General features: G+C 40.0%; 1 protein-coding gene across 1 annotated transcript in view; it reads right to left on the minus strand.

Moving 5' to 3' along the window:
- IPO8 (importin 8) overlaps positions 1-13,981 on the minus strand; it is a 69,155-nt gene that overhangs the window by 32,500 nt on the left and 22,674 nt on the right. Inside the window, exons 6-10 of the mRNA XM_084617867.1 lie at positions 11,107-11,196; positions 8,557-8,651; positions 5,519-5,603; positions 2,993-3,127; positions 707-806 (exon numbers count right to left, since the gene is read on the minus strand). Of these exons, the coding sequence (XP_084473993.1) occupies positions 707-806; positions 2,993-3,127; positions 5,519-5,603; positions 8,557-8,651; positions 11,107-11,196 (505 nt within the window). The remainder of the gene's footprint in view (positions 1-706; positions 807-2,992; positions 3,128-5,518; positions 5,604-8,556; positions 8,652-11,106; positions 11,197-13,981) is intronic.

The following is a 13,981-nucleotide window of genomic DNA, read 5'->3' on the forward strand; positions in this document are numbered from 1 at the left end:
CTCTGATGCTTAGTTCTAGAGACTTTTCCAGCAGGATTTCCTATACTATTACAAAAAAACCCAAAAAAACCTATTCTCCAGTAGGACTACTCCTGAAAGGGGAATAAGGGACTCATAATATGGCCCCATGCAATCTACACTTTAACTCCTACATTTGTCTTTTGAAAGAATGCCTATTTCTCATTATTTCAAAAATTTTAATAAAAATAAGTGGCACTCAAAATGTACTCCAACCCTGTTGAAGGTGGGTATGTCAAGCCCCCTTTGGTCAACTAGCGTTGCACTGCTTTACAATAGGGTCTCATGTCTAAGCACAACAGTGATTCAATACAGGGCCTTAAAGGTGTGTTTAAGTGATAAAAATGGGGGAATCTAAGAAAACATGCATCAGGTACCCAAGCAGCAAGGGGAGGAAGGGCAAGAATAAAGTGACCAGTCAAGCTTGTTCTGAAGTGGGTAAGCAACCTTTCTAGAGCCGATCTTATAAATATAGCACATTATTTAAATGGACAAAACTAGCTTATTCCCACTTACATTTACAGAGTAGGCTTTAAAGAACAATTCATCTCACTTTTAGAGTCTCCCTTGAACTCTGGTGAAGATACAACTACAGTGGCATAGTGGCAAATACAGTTTTGTAATCTAGGGATCTATAACGCACAATTACAGCAAAAACAGAGAGCAAACACTAAGCACAGACATTTACCAAATTTCATGCGAATGTACTCATATGGATCCTCTTGCCACAGCTCTTCATCCTCATCTTTATAACACATTAGGGAGAAAATCACTTCTTCAGATATACTCTAAGAGCAGAGAAATCAAATATGTTCAAGTGCACAGAACATATTTCAAGTACAGCTTCCCCCCTCTCAAAATGTTTACTACATTGTACCTTTTCGTACACAAGTAAAGTTCGTTTAACTAATCCTCTTAAATTATTTTTACTTACTGGGATAATCTTACAATACACATATTGCGTTTTTCAAAGGACTCAGAAGGCAGCAATAAGTTTTACTCCACCATACTCCAGTACAACACAAAGAATATACCACAGGGCACAATCTAATAAAAGCAGAACATATCATTCTGTGCAAGGATTTCAAAATGTGGTACTAAGATGAGAGTAGATCTTTTACTTTTCCCTCATCCTCCTAATACTCATGGGATTTATCTTCTGATAAAGTTAATTAAACATGGGGACTTTATGATACGGAGATGAAAATCATTTTCTTTATCTGTTCCCACATGTTCTAATGACAAAAGAAGTGGTTAAACAAGAGCTCATTCCCTCACAGTTCGTCTTCCCTTCCTTTATCTTACAGTGCAGACAATTTTAAATATCTATAGTTACAATGATAGAATTGTAAGACTGGGAGGGATCTTGAGAAGTCATCAAGCCTAACCCCGTGCGCTGAGGCAGGAGCAAGTAAACCAGAGCATCCCTGAAAGGTGTTTATCTGACCTGTTCTTAAAAATCTCCAGTGATGAGGATTCCACAACCTCCCTTCAAAGCCTATTCCAGAGTTTAACTACTCTTATAGTGAGAAAGTTTTTTCTAATATCTAACCTAAATCTCCCTTGCTGTGGATTAAGTCCATTACTTCTTACCCTACTGTCACTGGGCATGAAGAACAATTACCACCATCCTTTTTATAACAGCCCTTAACATATTTGAAAAACAGTTCTCAGGCTCCCTCTCAGTCTTGTTTACTCAAGATTCAGCATACCCAGGTTTTTTAACCTTTCTTCCTAGTTCAGGCTTTTAAAATCTTTACCATTTTTGTTGCCTTTCTCTGGACTCCCTCCAATTTATTCCCATGTTTTCCTGAAGGGTGGTGCCTAAACCTGAACACAGTACTCCAGCTGAGGCCTCACCAGTGCCAGCTGGGACAATTAGCTCCCATGTCTTATGTACAACACTCCTGTTAATACGCCTCAGAAGGATACTAGCTTTTTTCACAGCTGCATCACATTGTGGGCTCATATTCAATTTGTGATCCACTATAATCTTCAGATCCTTTTCAGCAGTACTATCACCTAGCCAGATACTCCCCACTTTGTAGCTGTGCATTTGATATTTCCTTCCTAAGTGAAATACTTTGCACTAGTCTTCATTTGAATTTCATCCTGTTGATTTCAGATCAATTCTCAAATTTGTCTAGAGCCTTTTGAATTCTAATCTTGTCCTCCAATGTGCTTGCAACTCCTCCCAGCTTGGTGTCATATGCAAATCTGATAAGCATGCTTTCCATTCTGTTATCCAAGTCATTAATGAAAACATTGATTAATACTGTACTGACCCCTGCTAGGGTGTGTCTAATGGCACCCCACTAGACACACCCTCCCAATTTGACTGAGAACCATTGATAACTACACTCTGAGTATGGTCTTTCAGCCAGTTGTGCACCCACTTACAGTAATTTCATCTAGACTCCATTTCCCCAGTTTGCTTATGAGAATGTCATGTGGGACTGTGTAGAAAGCCTTACTAAAATCAAGATATATCATTTCTACAGCTTCCCCCCATCCACTAGGTCAGTAACCCTGTCAAAAAAGGAAATTAGGTTAGTTTGGCATGATTTGACCTTGATAAATCCATGCTGGCTATTCCTGATAACCCTATCATTCTCCAGGTGCTTACAAATGGATTGTTTAATAATTTGTTCCAGTATCTTTGCAGGAATCATACCCAAAGGCAAAAGACTGAGTAATCAAAAACATAAGATTATGACTTCATTGCAGGATCAAGCAAAGTAAAAAGCTGTTCTTGGACGTAAAAAGCTCTTATTCAAATGCAAATATCTGCAATAAAGGCAAAAGGTAAACAGAACAATAAAGTAACAGACAAGCACATCTCAGTGCAAACTATTTTTCCAGATTGACTGCAGTGAGAGAGATTCTCCAAGCCCCTTCATAACAGCAGAAGTCTCAACCTCAGCTCATGGCAATAGCGTTATTTAAATGTTTATGACTGTGTTTTCACACTGACCTGTATGTGTGGCTTCATCTGCTTCCAAGTTACAGAATGACTGACCCCTTGGTTCAGATAGTTTAAGATTTGCTGAAGCACACGAGGAGCAATATATTCTTTTTGCCTGTACTGGTCTAAGATTTTTAAGAGAACCTAAGGGAATAGTAAATTTATTTTTTTAATGAAGCATGAAGATTTTAAACACACAATTTAATCTTTTATAGTGAAGACATTTTGACAGGTCAATTTAATTTTAAGTAGAAGCTCACGTATTAATCATTTCTATAATGCCTTTTATCCAAACATCAGTAATAATTTAAACATTGAAGTTCTGAGACTACAAACCTTTATTACCAGGAATTCTCCCACAACAGAATTACTAACAGTAGTAAGAGTCAACACATGCATAAGTGTTTGCAGGATTGGGGCCTATATAAGCCTGGGCACTCAGTGGAGTAAGTTATATCTTCATTTCTACAGATGGGGGAAAAGTAAGGCACAGATGTTAAGGGCTATATGTCCAAACTTTGGTAGATAATGGTAGGACCTAAATCTATAAATAGGATTTAGGTGACTAAAATTTAGGTGCCAAATTTTGAGGAATCCAAATTTAAAAACTGAGCTCTAAGTGACTTTACTAAGGTTGCAACAAGTTTATGACAAAGCTGGGAAGAGGGGAAGGAGTCCTAACAACTGCCTGCTATAACTACTAGATCACATTCATTCTCTTTGATTAGAACAGCAATCCACTGCAACAATTGGGACCTTTCATTCTACAGTATTCCTCTATAAATAGAAGGTTTCTGTGTATATAGCAAGTAAGAAAATATTTACAGTAGGTCACTAATAATGACAGGAGACCTATTATGAGTTAACAACGATAGAGAACTGGTAAGTACACGAACCACAAAATATTCTCTGGTCATTTATTTTCAAAAGGGCAGTTCTGTTTCATAAAAATTATTCATAGTAGAGTAGTAAACACACTGTAGCATATTTTGTGAACCTATACCTTTCTCTTGCGCTCCCTGGGAGTTGGGTCTTATATTTGTCTTCTCTACTACATGCTCCTTGGGGCAGGAACTGTCTGTATCTCATACAGTCACTAACACAATGTTAGCACTTAACAAGCAATAAATATATAATGAATACTTAGCAATATGGTTTCACTACAGCACTCAATACATATGAGAAGCGTGGTGAATCATGAACTTAAAAGCTAGAAATGGAAAAGACCTATGTAGATCAACTAGTCCATTTGCCTTAAAAGGCAAATTGTTCCCTAAGGTACACTTCCTAGTCTTTTAGAGAGTCTAAGTTTTAAGTATTTCAAGTGACGGGACAGTTTTTCTTTCAGTTTCATCCATTACTTCTAATTGTATCACTTGTACCTCCAAAATAATTTATCTCCTTTGATGTGTAGCTCTTTCAAATTTACATAGAATTATCATGTCCTCTCTCTCCTGGGCTTTTTAGCCAAGCTTACACGTATTTAATCTTGACCTTTTTTGTGCACAGAAAGGCAATTATGTTTCACAGAGATTTCAATATTTGGTTTCATTATGATTTAGACCAAAGCTTTTGACGTTCTCTACAAAAGGGAAGGCAGCCCAGGTTCTGGGGCAGTCTGCCTGGCAGGCAGCACCAGAGATGCGAACCCTGGAAGACCAGATTGCTGAGGAGCTCTGATCTGGGGCTCCCAGGCTCTGAATTCCCTGCACTCTTGCCTGGTGGGCCAAAGGTGAGCTGGGAGTCTGGAAGCCTTGACTGAGCTGGGAGCCAGGGAGTTTGGGAGTCGTAGCTCTCAGGGCTTCCACCTCCTCTGCAGTCCTCCTAGCAAGCTGTGAAGGAGCCAGGAGCCTGAAAGCCCTAGCTGAGCTGGTTGCTCCGCTCCTTGTCAGCTCTTCAGGCAGGCTGGAAAAGAGCTGGGAGCCCAGAACCCTCAGCTGTAGAGCTGACAGTACAACAGGGAGAGTGACAGTTTCAAAATCTTTATGTTTTCCATTGCAACTTTGTCAAAAATCAAACCATCAAACCTTCCTGCATTCTCCAATGGAAAATCATTCCATCTGAGTATTTCTGATCAGCTCCTAACTCTCTCCAATCTACCTATGTCTTCCTGGTAATGACACATCCAGAACAGATTTCAGTATTCCAGGGTTAGTTGCAGCAGAACCACGTAGGAAGCGTGACCTAGAAATAAGACCTTCTTTGCTGTGATGCCTCTGTGTAACCAGCCCAAATTGCATCAGTCTTTTTACTAGCATTTCCTGCCTATCACCCTTACATTTTTTGCTGCATTGCAGATTTTTGGATGTCTCCCTCCTTTTGCATCACTGCAATTTGGATTATTTTCCCCAAGATGGAAATATCATTACTAACAAGAGTTCCAAGCCATTTCTCCGTGATTACAATGTGTATTGGACCAGTTTTTTGTGGTTTCTTTAAAGGGTCCTATGTCTTATATGAAGATGCTACAGGAAGATAACAGGGTTGTTCTACAGAAAGTTATCCTAATTCAGAAACAAGAAACAACATCCTTACCTGTTGGATTCCCACAGCGTAGGTTTTTAAGAAGAACTCTGAAAATTCAAAATATTCTTTTGTTACATTTCCAGGACTTCCATACCTTTAAACAAAAAAAGGAAACAGGTATTTACACTTTTGAAGCAAAGAAGTTTTCTGTTTACCAAGACAATATAGTCCTTGATTAAGCTTGCAAACATACAAAAGCCATTGAAGCAGAACTCCTCTTTCACCAGAGATATATACATTGAATAATCTCTTTCCACAAACATCATTCTAGGCCATTATATCCCACACAATGATCCATTTCCCCTTCTTTCTTACCTATGCACAAAGCACAATGTTGTAGCCAATAACTAAAGTTGCATTTTTGTCACAGGATATATGAATTCCATAGAATCATAGAATATCAGGGTTGGAAGGGACCTCAGGAGGTCATCTAGTCCAACCCCCTGCTCAAAGCAGGGCCAATCCCCAATTTTTGCCCCAGATCCCTAAATGGCCCCCTCAAGGATTGAACTCACAACCCTGGGTTTAGCAGGCCAACGCTCAAACCACTGTGCTATCCCTCCCCCCTAAACCCATAGTTTTGGTTTTTTTTAAAAATATTCCTGTGTTGATATTTCAGAATTTAAACATGGGCAGGCAGACGCAGCGATGAAAAGTTGAATGAATTTTACTGGAAGCACTGAGAACTAGCAAGTGAAACCGGACTGTAATGACGCCTCGGACAGCAGGAACTCACATTAGAGCTACTGGTTTGTCACATGGTAGCAGATCCTCATTCAGGATCGGATCAATAGGCATTACAACATCAGTTTGATCAGTTATATTGTTTTTAACAGTTTTATTGGAAAAGCATATTTTGCTTAAAATAATGCAACCTGAGTTTTTAAAATTAAAAACAATAAATGTGTGATGTTTGCCTTTCTCCATAATCAGAGCATCATTTTGATTTCCTGTAACAAACTAATAGCTTTATTTATGAAAGATAATGGTGGCAAAGCACTAGCTTGCACCACCTTCAAAGCATTCTCAGCCCCTGCCAGCCCAAGGTTCCTCAAAAAGGTCACTGCACCCTTAACTAAGGAGGGTAACAATAGTGTTATGCAAAAAGAAAAGGAGGACTTGTGGCACCTTAGAGACTAACCAATTTATTAGAGCATAAGCTTTCGTGAGCTACAGCTCACTTCCTCAGATGCATATCGTGGAAACTGCAGCAGGCTTTATATATACACAGAGAATATGAAACAATACCTATTCCCTTGAAGAGTGGTCAGTTTGGATGAGCTATTACCAGCAGGAGAGTGAGTTTCTGTGTGTATGGGGGTGGGGGGATGTGAGAACCTGGATTTATGCAGGAAATAGCCCAGCTTGATTGTCATGCACATTGTGTAAAGAGTTGTCACTTTGGATGGGCTATCACCAGCAGGAGAGTGAATTTGTGTGGGGGGGTGGAGGGTGAGAAAACCTGGATTTGTGCTGGAAATCACTTTAGATAAGCTATTACCAGCAGGACAGTGGGGTGGGAATAGGTATTGTTTCATATTCTCTGTGTATATATAAAGCCTGCTGCAGTTTCCACGATATGCATCTGAGGAAGTGAGCTGTAGCTCACGAAAGCTTATGCTCTAATAAATTGGTTAGTCTCTAAGGTGCCACAAGTCCTCCTTTTCTTTTTGCGAATACAGACTAACACGGCTGCTACTCTGAATAGTGTTATGCTTACAGACTGTCAGATGAAACACTCAAATGGAAATAGATGTTTAAAATAATAGCATGCAGATAAATATGTTTGTTCATTCCCCACAGAGGAAAAACAAGAGCCATCACATGTATAAAATGTATTCTATTTTAAATGTTTAGTTGATGTGAAAAGTTTCTAAACTGCTCTAATATTCATTATTGCAACTGTAATCCTAATCAGAGAAGGATGGTGGACAGGGATAGGAAGTGTTAGGCTTCCACAAAAAACTGTAATTCAGAGTTTCTAGATTCTAAATATTTGTTTTTAAATTTAAGATACATACATATATTTCCAACCTTAACCCAATCTGCATTTTGTTTCTTTGGAGATATCTTTCAGGATTCAACAGAACTAATCTTAATTTTGGTAAACATTAGTCACTACGTTACCCAGAACAGATGGTTTAACTATTAAGGAATCAGTTTTGAACATCCTAACTCCCTAGAACTAAAGGTTCAAATCCCAGCAGGGTCAGTTTAGCCCTTCATCTTTCCAAATCAAAATTGAGGGGCAGGTAAATTATTGTCACTCAGTCTTTTGGATGAAACCTTATATTAGAGGTAATGTCTGATCTACTAGACAAAGATGCCATGGCATCTTTTGGAAATATATTTCCCCTGGAGTCCTTTGCCAGAGATTTTCCTTTCTTCCCCGCTGTTCCATGAAAAGTTATATGCAATAGACTGTAAAGAGTTTGAGAATCTTCAGGGTTAAAGACACTAATATCTACATACATATATATCTAGGAATCTCTTTTTTCAAATCTAAATCAGCCTAAAAATGTCTCAAAGTAGTAAAAAAATCTGCAAGTTATATGCTGAATATGAAGAAAAACGTCTGAAATAAAACCTTGGTCATCACTCCACCAGGCAAAGGACAAGACAAAAAATTATTCTGAAAAGTTCCCAGGACGAGCAGACAAGAAATCAAAATAAATCATTTATGCTTCTACAGTGTTTTTCATCCAAGCATTTCCCAAACAATTAAGCTTGCAATGCCCCTGTGAGGTAGTTAAGCATTAGCTCAGTTTCACAGATGGGCATACTGAGACACAGAGAAATTCCATTATTTGCCACATATAATGTGAGTGACAGAGTTAAGATCAAAATCCAGAAATAGGAATCCCAGTCCCCGGCTTTTACCACTCGTATATTATCTCTCAGAATACCTGCACATACATACATCATAAATATATCATGCCCGTGCAGTATGAATATAGGATATACAGTCTGCATAACAATATCTATAAAAGATAGCTAAGTAAAAATTAACATTTTTATGCCACTTTAGTTTTTAATCACTGTATTACCGTTCAAAAAGACGAGCTACGATATGCAATGCCCACTTCTTACATTTCCACCACACCAGCTCTGGCCTATCATCTTCATCAATCTGTAATGTCTCCTACAAATCAATCAATCAATCAGCCAAAGTATACAAAAATTAAATTAAAAAAAACCCCACTTACTGAGTGAATTAATACAAATTCAGATACAAACATTAACATTTTATTTTATTAATAGTGATAATATTAGCTACCAGAATAAAATACGATAGGATTTTTTTCTTTTGATGTGATCCTCCAAAGGTACTATTATGTTGAAAATGACCCATCTAAAAAAGCTGTATTTACTGTATTTATGTTTGCACTCTCATATTAAATACAATATAAAATAATCACGTGTATATACATATACCATACATTCATACGAAAGATGTTAGGAGAATAAGATTGTGAAGGGAAGCACTCAAAAACTAGGACATGCCACAGTTAAGGTTGCACAATCACCCCTGTGCATCCCTTTGCATATGCATTGAAATACAATCTAATTACGGAACTATTTATCACTGTTGGGCTCAGGTTACTGTTATGTATATATGTATACTGACTACATGGCAGAATTTTGCAGAAATTAACGTTGTGCGCGTAGAATTTCCTTTCCCCTGCAAAAATAGGCTGCAGTGCTGCTAGCTGCCACGAGGGCCACTGGACCGAGCAGAGCCGAGCTCGCACATAGAAGACACTGCTGGGGGGAGGGAAGGAGCTAGAGCAGTGGTTCTCAAACTTTTATTTTTGCAGACCACCTGAAAATTTCTGAGGGTCTCAGTGGACCACTTAATGATCTTTCCAAATGTTGTTTGTACCGTTAGCTAACTATAGTAAAGCGCTTTGGATAAAAGCTCTATTAAAAAAAAACCTCAATAATAATAAATGTTTTTTTGTTCTACAAATAAAAGCACATAACTCATATTTAATATCAGTAGTCTTACCTTTCTAATGCGATGGATGTGCCCTCTCTGTCCTGCCGCAACAGCCTCCTAGCTGGGGCTGGGAAGGAGGGGGGTCGCTCCCCTGCCACAGCAGCCACAGAGCTGAGGCTGGGAAGGAGAGTCATCTCTCCCCAGCAGCTGCAGCCCTGGAGCTGGGAAAGTGACCTCTTTCTCTGGCTGCCGCAGCCCTGCACGTCCCAAATTCCCCCCACCCCCTCTTCTCACCCCACTGCCCCCTCCCACCTACCCCCCACACCCCTCCCAAGGCCACCACCTCACCTTACATGTGCGTCTTCTCCAGGGTCCAGCCACCTAATTAGTGGAGCCACACTTGCACGGCTCCACTAATTAGGTGGGTGGCCCTTCATTCTCTCATGTGCAGCCGCCCAGGCATGCACCTTAGAGGGAACTATCCGCGGACAACCTGAATGGAGTTCACGGACTACTGGTGCTCCACAGACCACAGTTTGAGAACCACTGAGCTAGAGGGTTCCTGGCAGCTGCAGTTCTCAGCATGCCCTGAGTGGTATGCCCTTAGGCTCGGGGGGCAAGGGGGTTTGGATATTGGCTGGGGGAGGAAGAGGGCAGAGAAACAGGAACTGGGTTGTCATAGGGGTTTCTTTAACTCTCTACTCCTGGGGAAAATTTTGTGTGTGTCTGTATTGTATTGCTGACAGGTATTTTGAAATAAATTACCAAAATAATTTAAACTGGAGTGATTACGTAGTGTTATTTTGACAAATAAAATTTGCAGAATTTTAATTTTTTGGTGCAGAATGCCCCCAGGAGTAGACTGTAAACTATTGCTTCTATTCAGTCTCTTGGCAGGTTTCCAGCCTCAATCTCACAGATCTATGATTCTGCTTCCAGGACATGAGAGTCCAAACCCTCTGTGAGAATTTGTTTCCTCCCTAACGTGTCAAATTTAGTAACCCTTCCTAATTCCTTGCTCATATTTGCCTGAAACAGGCATCAGATAAAGTGTTTATTGGTGCTATTTTCCCCAAGGCTACTTAATCTCCATGAATGAGAATTTTGTACAGAAGGTATCTTTTCAGAACGGAGATTTACCATACCTAGTAACTCTGCTTCTCTGAACATATCTTGGAAAACTGACTCTTACCCACCCATCTTCTTTCAGAGTTTGAGGGTTTAAATTATGTGGGTTCATCCTGTTGATATTGTTCTTAAACCCGTTCCTTTGGAATTATTTATGTCTTTTATGAGGAAAAAGGATGGATGGCAGGAACAGATACAGATTGTGTGTTTACATTATATGTTCATGGAGTGGACATTACATATCTATATGTTCGTGGTGAGCTTTTCCTTCCTGTTTCTGAAACAAACTGGCTAAAACGTTTTGGAGTCTCTGAAGTATCCAAAATTGGAGTATATACTGTTCAGCTACCTCGAACAGTCAAAAATCTTAAGAGCATGACTTGTATCAGAGACACTAGTCCTAAGAGTGAGATTCCTGCCTGGATGATATCTTTAGAGATGAGTTCAATAACCTCTCCACATGGACCATCCCCATTTTCCCACCCTAAAGAAATCAATGTCAGTCTTTCTCCAGTGAAGTAAACCTTACAGCAGGCACATTTCTATCGATGATAGTACGGAAAATCTCCATCCACTGAGTCATGGTCTGGTTATTCACCAACTGGAGTGGCAACGCATACTGAAACAGGGGAAGAAGAAAAATTAAAGATAAATCAAGTTAATTTTCTTCAAAGGAACATAAAGCATTTCTACATTATTTACACCTCTCTTGGAAACTGTAGCTTCTCTTTAAACAAGTTTTATTTATTATAGTGCAAAATTGCAAATTTACACCTCTAAAGCTGACTGTGAAAAATTTTAAGGGAAAACATATCAAGCCAACAAAACAGACTAATTAAAAGATAAGTGGTCAATCAAGCTGAAATACTGTTGATTCTAGAGAAGCAGTGAACAGAGTGAGAAATGTAAGATAAGCTGCCTAGCAATTAACATGCAGTATTTTCAATACATGGAAGACACCCTTCTTTCTCTCTGTGTTTTGTGTGAGCTAAAAGATGTAGTCAAGTGCCCCAAACAATATCTAAGACTGGCACATAGATGAGAGCAACTTGCAAGCTTCTTATGGCTCCATCCAGACAAAACTGGCGATGGGAAGCTGGAGAAAGCAGCTGGAGGAAATGGCAGGGATCATATTGGCTCTTTTATAGGACATTTGTGAGATAAGTGTGTTGTTAAGTGAGGCACTCGAGCTAGATCCTCCTTAGTAGATAAGCAAGGGGTTGAGGACAAGACATTCTCTGTGAGAGCTTCTTGTCTAGATGAGCTGTTAGTGCATGGCAAGGGGTGTAATTTTCCTCTTGCTAGCCTGCTGTACAATAACTGGCCACATGGAGCCTGCTGCCACGCAATAAATTCCCTAGTGCACTTTGAATGTTATCCTTGTTGAGCAAATTTGGGATCTACCAGGTTGTTTCAGTTAGCAGGAGAATTTGGTGATAGTCGGGTATTTCTTCTTTGATGCAGTTTTGTTTATTTATAAAGAACATACCAAGTCCTGTGTTTCTGAACACAAAAGAAATCAAACAGCAAGAAACAGCTTCTTTTGCTCACAGCACCAACAGCACTCTTTCTAGCTTACACCCTTGACCCAAAAACCTCTTCCCAAGTTTCTTCTATGGTCAGCCACCATGTTTTCAGCTGCTTCTTCAGTCTTTTCCTGTTTTTTTGTCTGTTCTGCCTTCCCACACAGGCACATACCCCTACCCAAAACAATACTCAGGAAAAGTCCCTTCACGCACACAATCCAAAAATTTTGGGAAGGCTCTATTAGGCCTTGTTTTTGACATGGCCCCTTAACTGTCTCAGAACTATCTTAAGTGAAGGGCGTACTCACACATCAATTTCAATGTGGTTTTAACTCACGCCATAGCCAGGTTTCACCCAGCTTATAAAATACCCCCACGTCAGCATCGCCCATCATCCTGATGAGGCCTAAAATGGTGACACCCAATAATCCATCCCAAACAGAAAAGCACATTAGGGAAAATAATGGTTAGTAACCTGGTCCATAACTGTAGTTCTTCAAAACTAATTGCACACCTCCATTCCACTCTTCGTATCTGTGCACCCAGTAGTTTTTCCCTCAGTGGTGCCCATCTGGGTGGCTTGAGCGCTCTCTGCTGTGCACATCACTGCATGCAGGTATAAAAGGGCAGAGCAGCTCCCTTGGCCCCTCAGTTCCTTCTTGACAGAACTCTGATTCCAAGAGGTAGGAAGGTGGGTCATGGAATAAATATGTGCAACACATCTCAAAGAACAGCAGTTATGAAACAGATTAGTAACCGTTTACTCTTCGCTGAGGGATTGCCACATGTGTTCCACTTTTGGTGACTCACAAGCCATGAAAGAGGAGGGGGGAAGCACAGTTTATCTTAATAAATACTGGAGGACAGCCCATCCAACTCTAGCATCATCTCTTAAGGCCTGCTTGATGGCATAATGGGAAGCAAACATGTGAAACGAGGACCAGGTTGGTTGCTGCTCTACCAATGTCCAAAATGAGAACATTTGCCAGAAAAACTGCCAAGGCCACTTGCAATCTTGTCAAATGAGCTGTGATCCTATTTGGCGGGGTGATATTAGCCAGATCTTAGCGCATGTTGTTACATAAGGCTATCCTAGAAGAAATTATTTGAGTAGAGATTGGTTGACCTTTCATTTTGTCCATTATCGCCATGATCAGTTGAGAGGATAGATCTATCCAGGTAGAACGTCAGCACTCTTTGTATGTCTAGAGTGTGAAAATGTTCCTCTGCCAGTGTGGTTTTGGGAAGAAAGCTAAGAAAACTGGCTGGCTGACATGGAACATGGACACCATCTTTGGGACAAATCTCTGATAGTAAACCCTGTCCTTAAAGAAGATTGTACAGGGAGGCCCAGACATTAGCGCACACACAGCTCTCCTACCCTTCTTGCACAGGTGATGGCTACCAAAAATGCCATCTTCATTCATAGATGTAGTAGACAGCAAGCAGCCAAAGGCTCAAACAGAGGACGCATAAACCTTGATAACATTAAGTTCAGGTCCCATGGGAGAAACAGGACTGTGCACCTAAGGTACAACTTGTCGAGGCCTTTCAGAAACCTCACTGATGTCAGAAAAAAAACCAACCCAGACCATTATCCATCTTAGGTTGGAACACAGAAATAGCTGCTAGGTGTGCCTTGATCAAACTAACAGCCAGCCATTGGTATTTCAGATACAATAGGTATTCTAGAACATGCTGGATGGAGGAACAGGAAGATGAAATCCTAAAATGGAAAAACATTTCCACTTAGAAAGTTAAGTAGCCCCAGTAGATAGCTTTTAACTGTTTAGCTGGGCATCCTGCACCTTTTCTGAACAAGACTCTTCTCTATCATCTAACCATGGAGCATCCATGGGGTTAAATGAAGAGCTTGTA

Source organism: Lepidochelys olivacea, assembly GCF_965140295.1.
Source record: "Lepidochelys olivacea isolate rLepOli2 genome assembly, chromosome: 1".
Taxonomy (NCBI): Eukaryota; Metazoa; Chordata; order Testudines; family Cheloniidae; genus Lepidochelys; species Lepidochelys olivacea.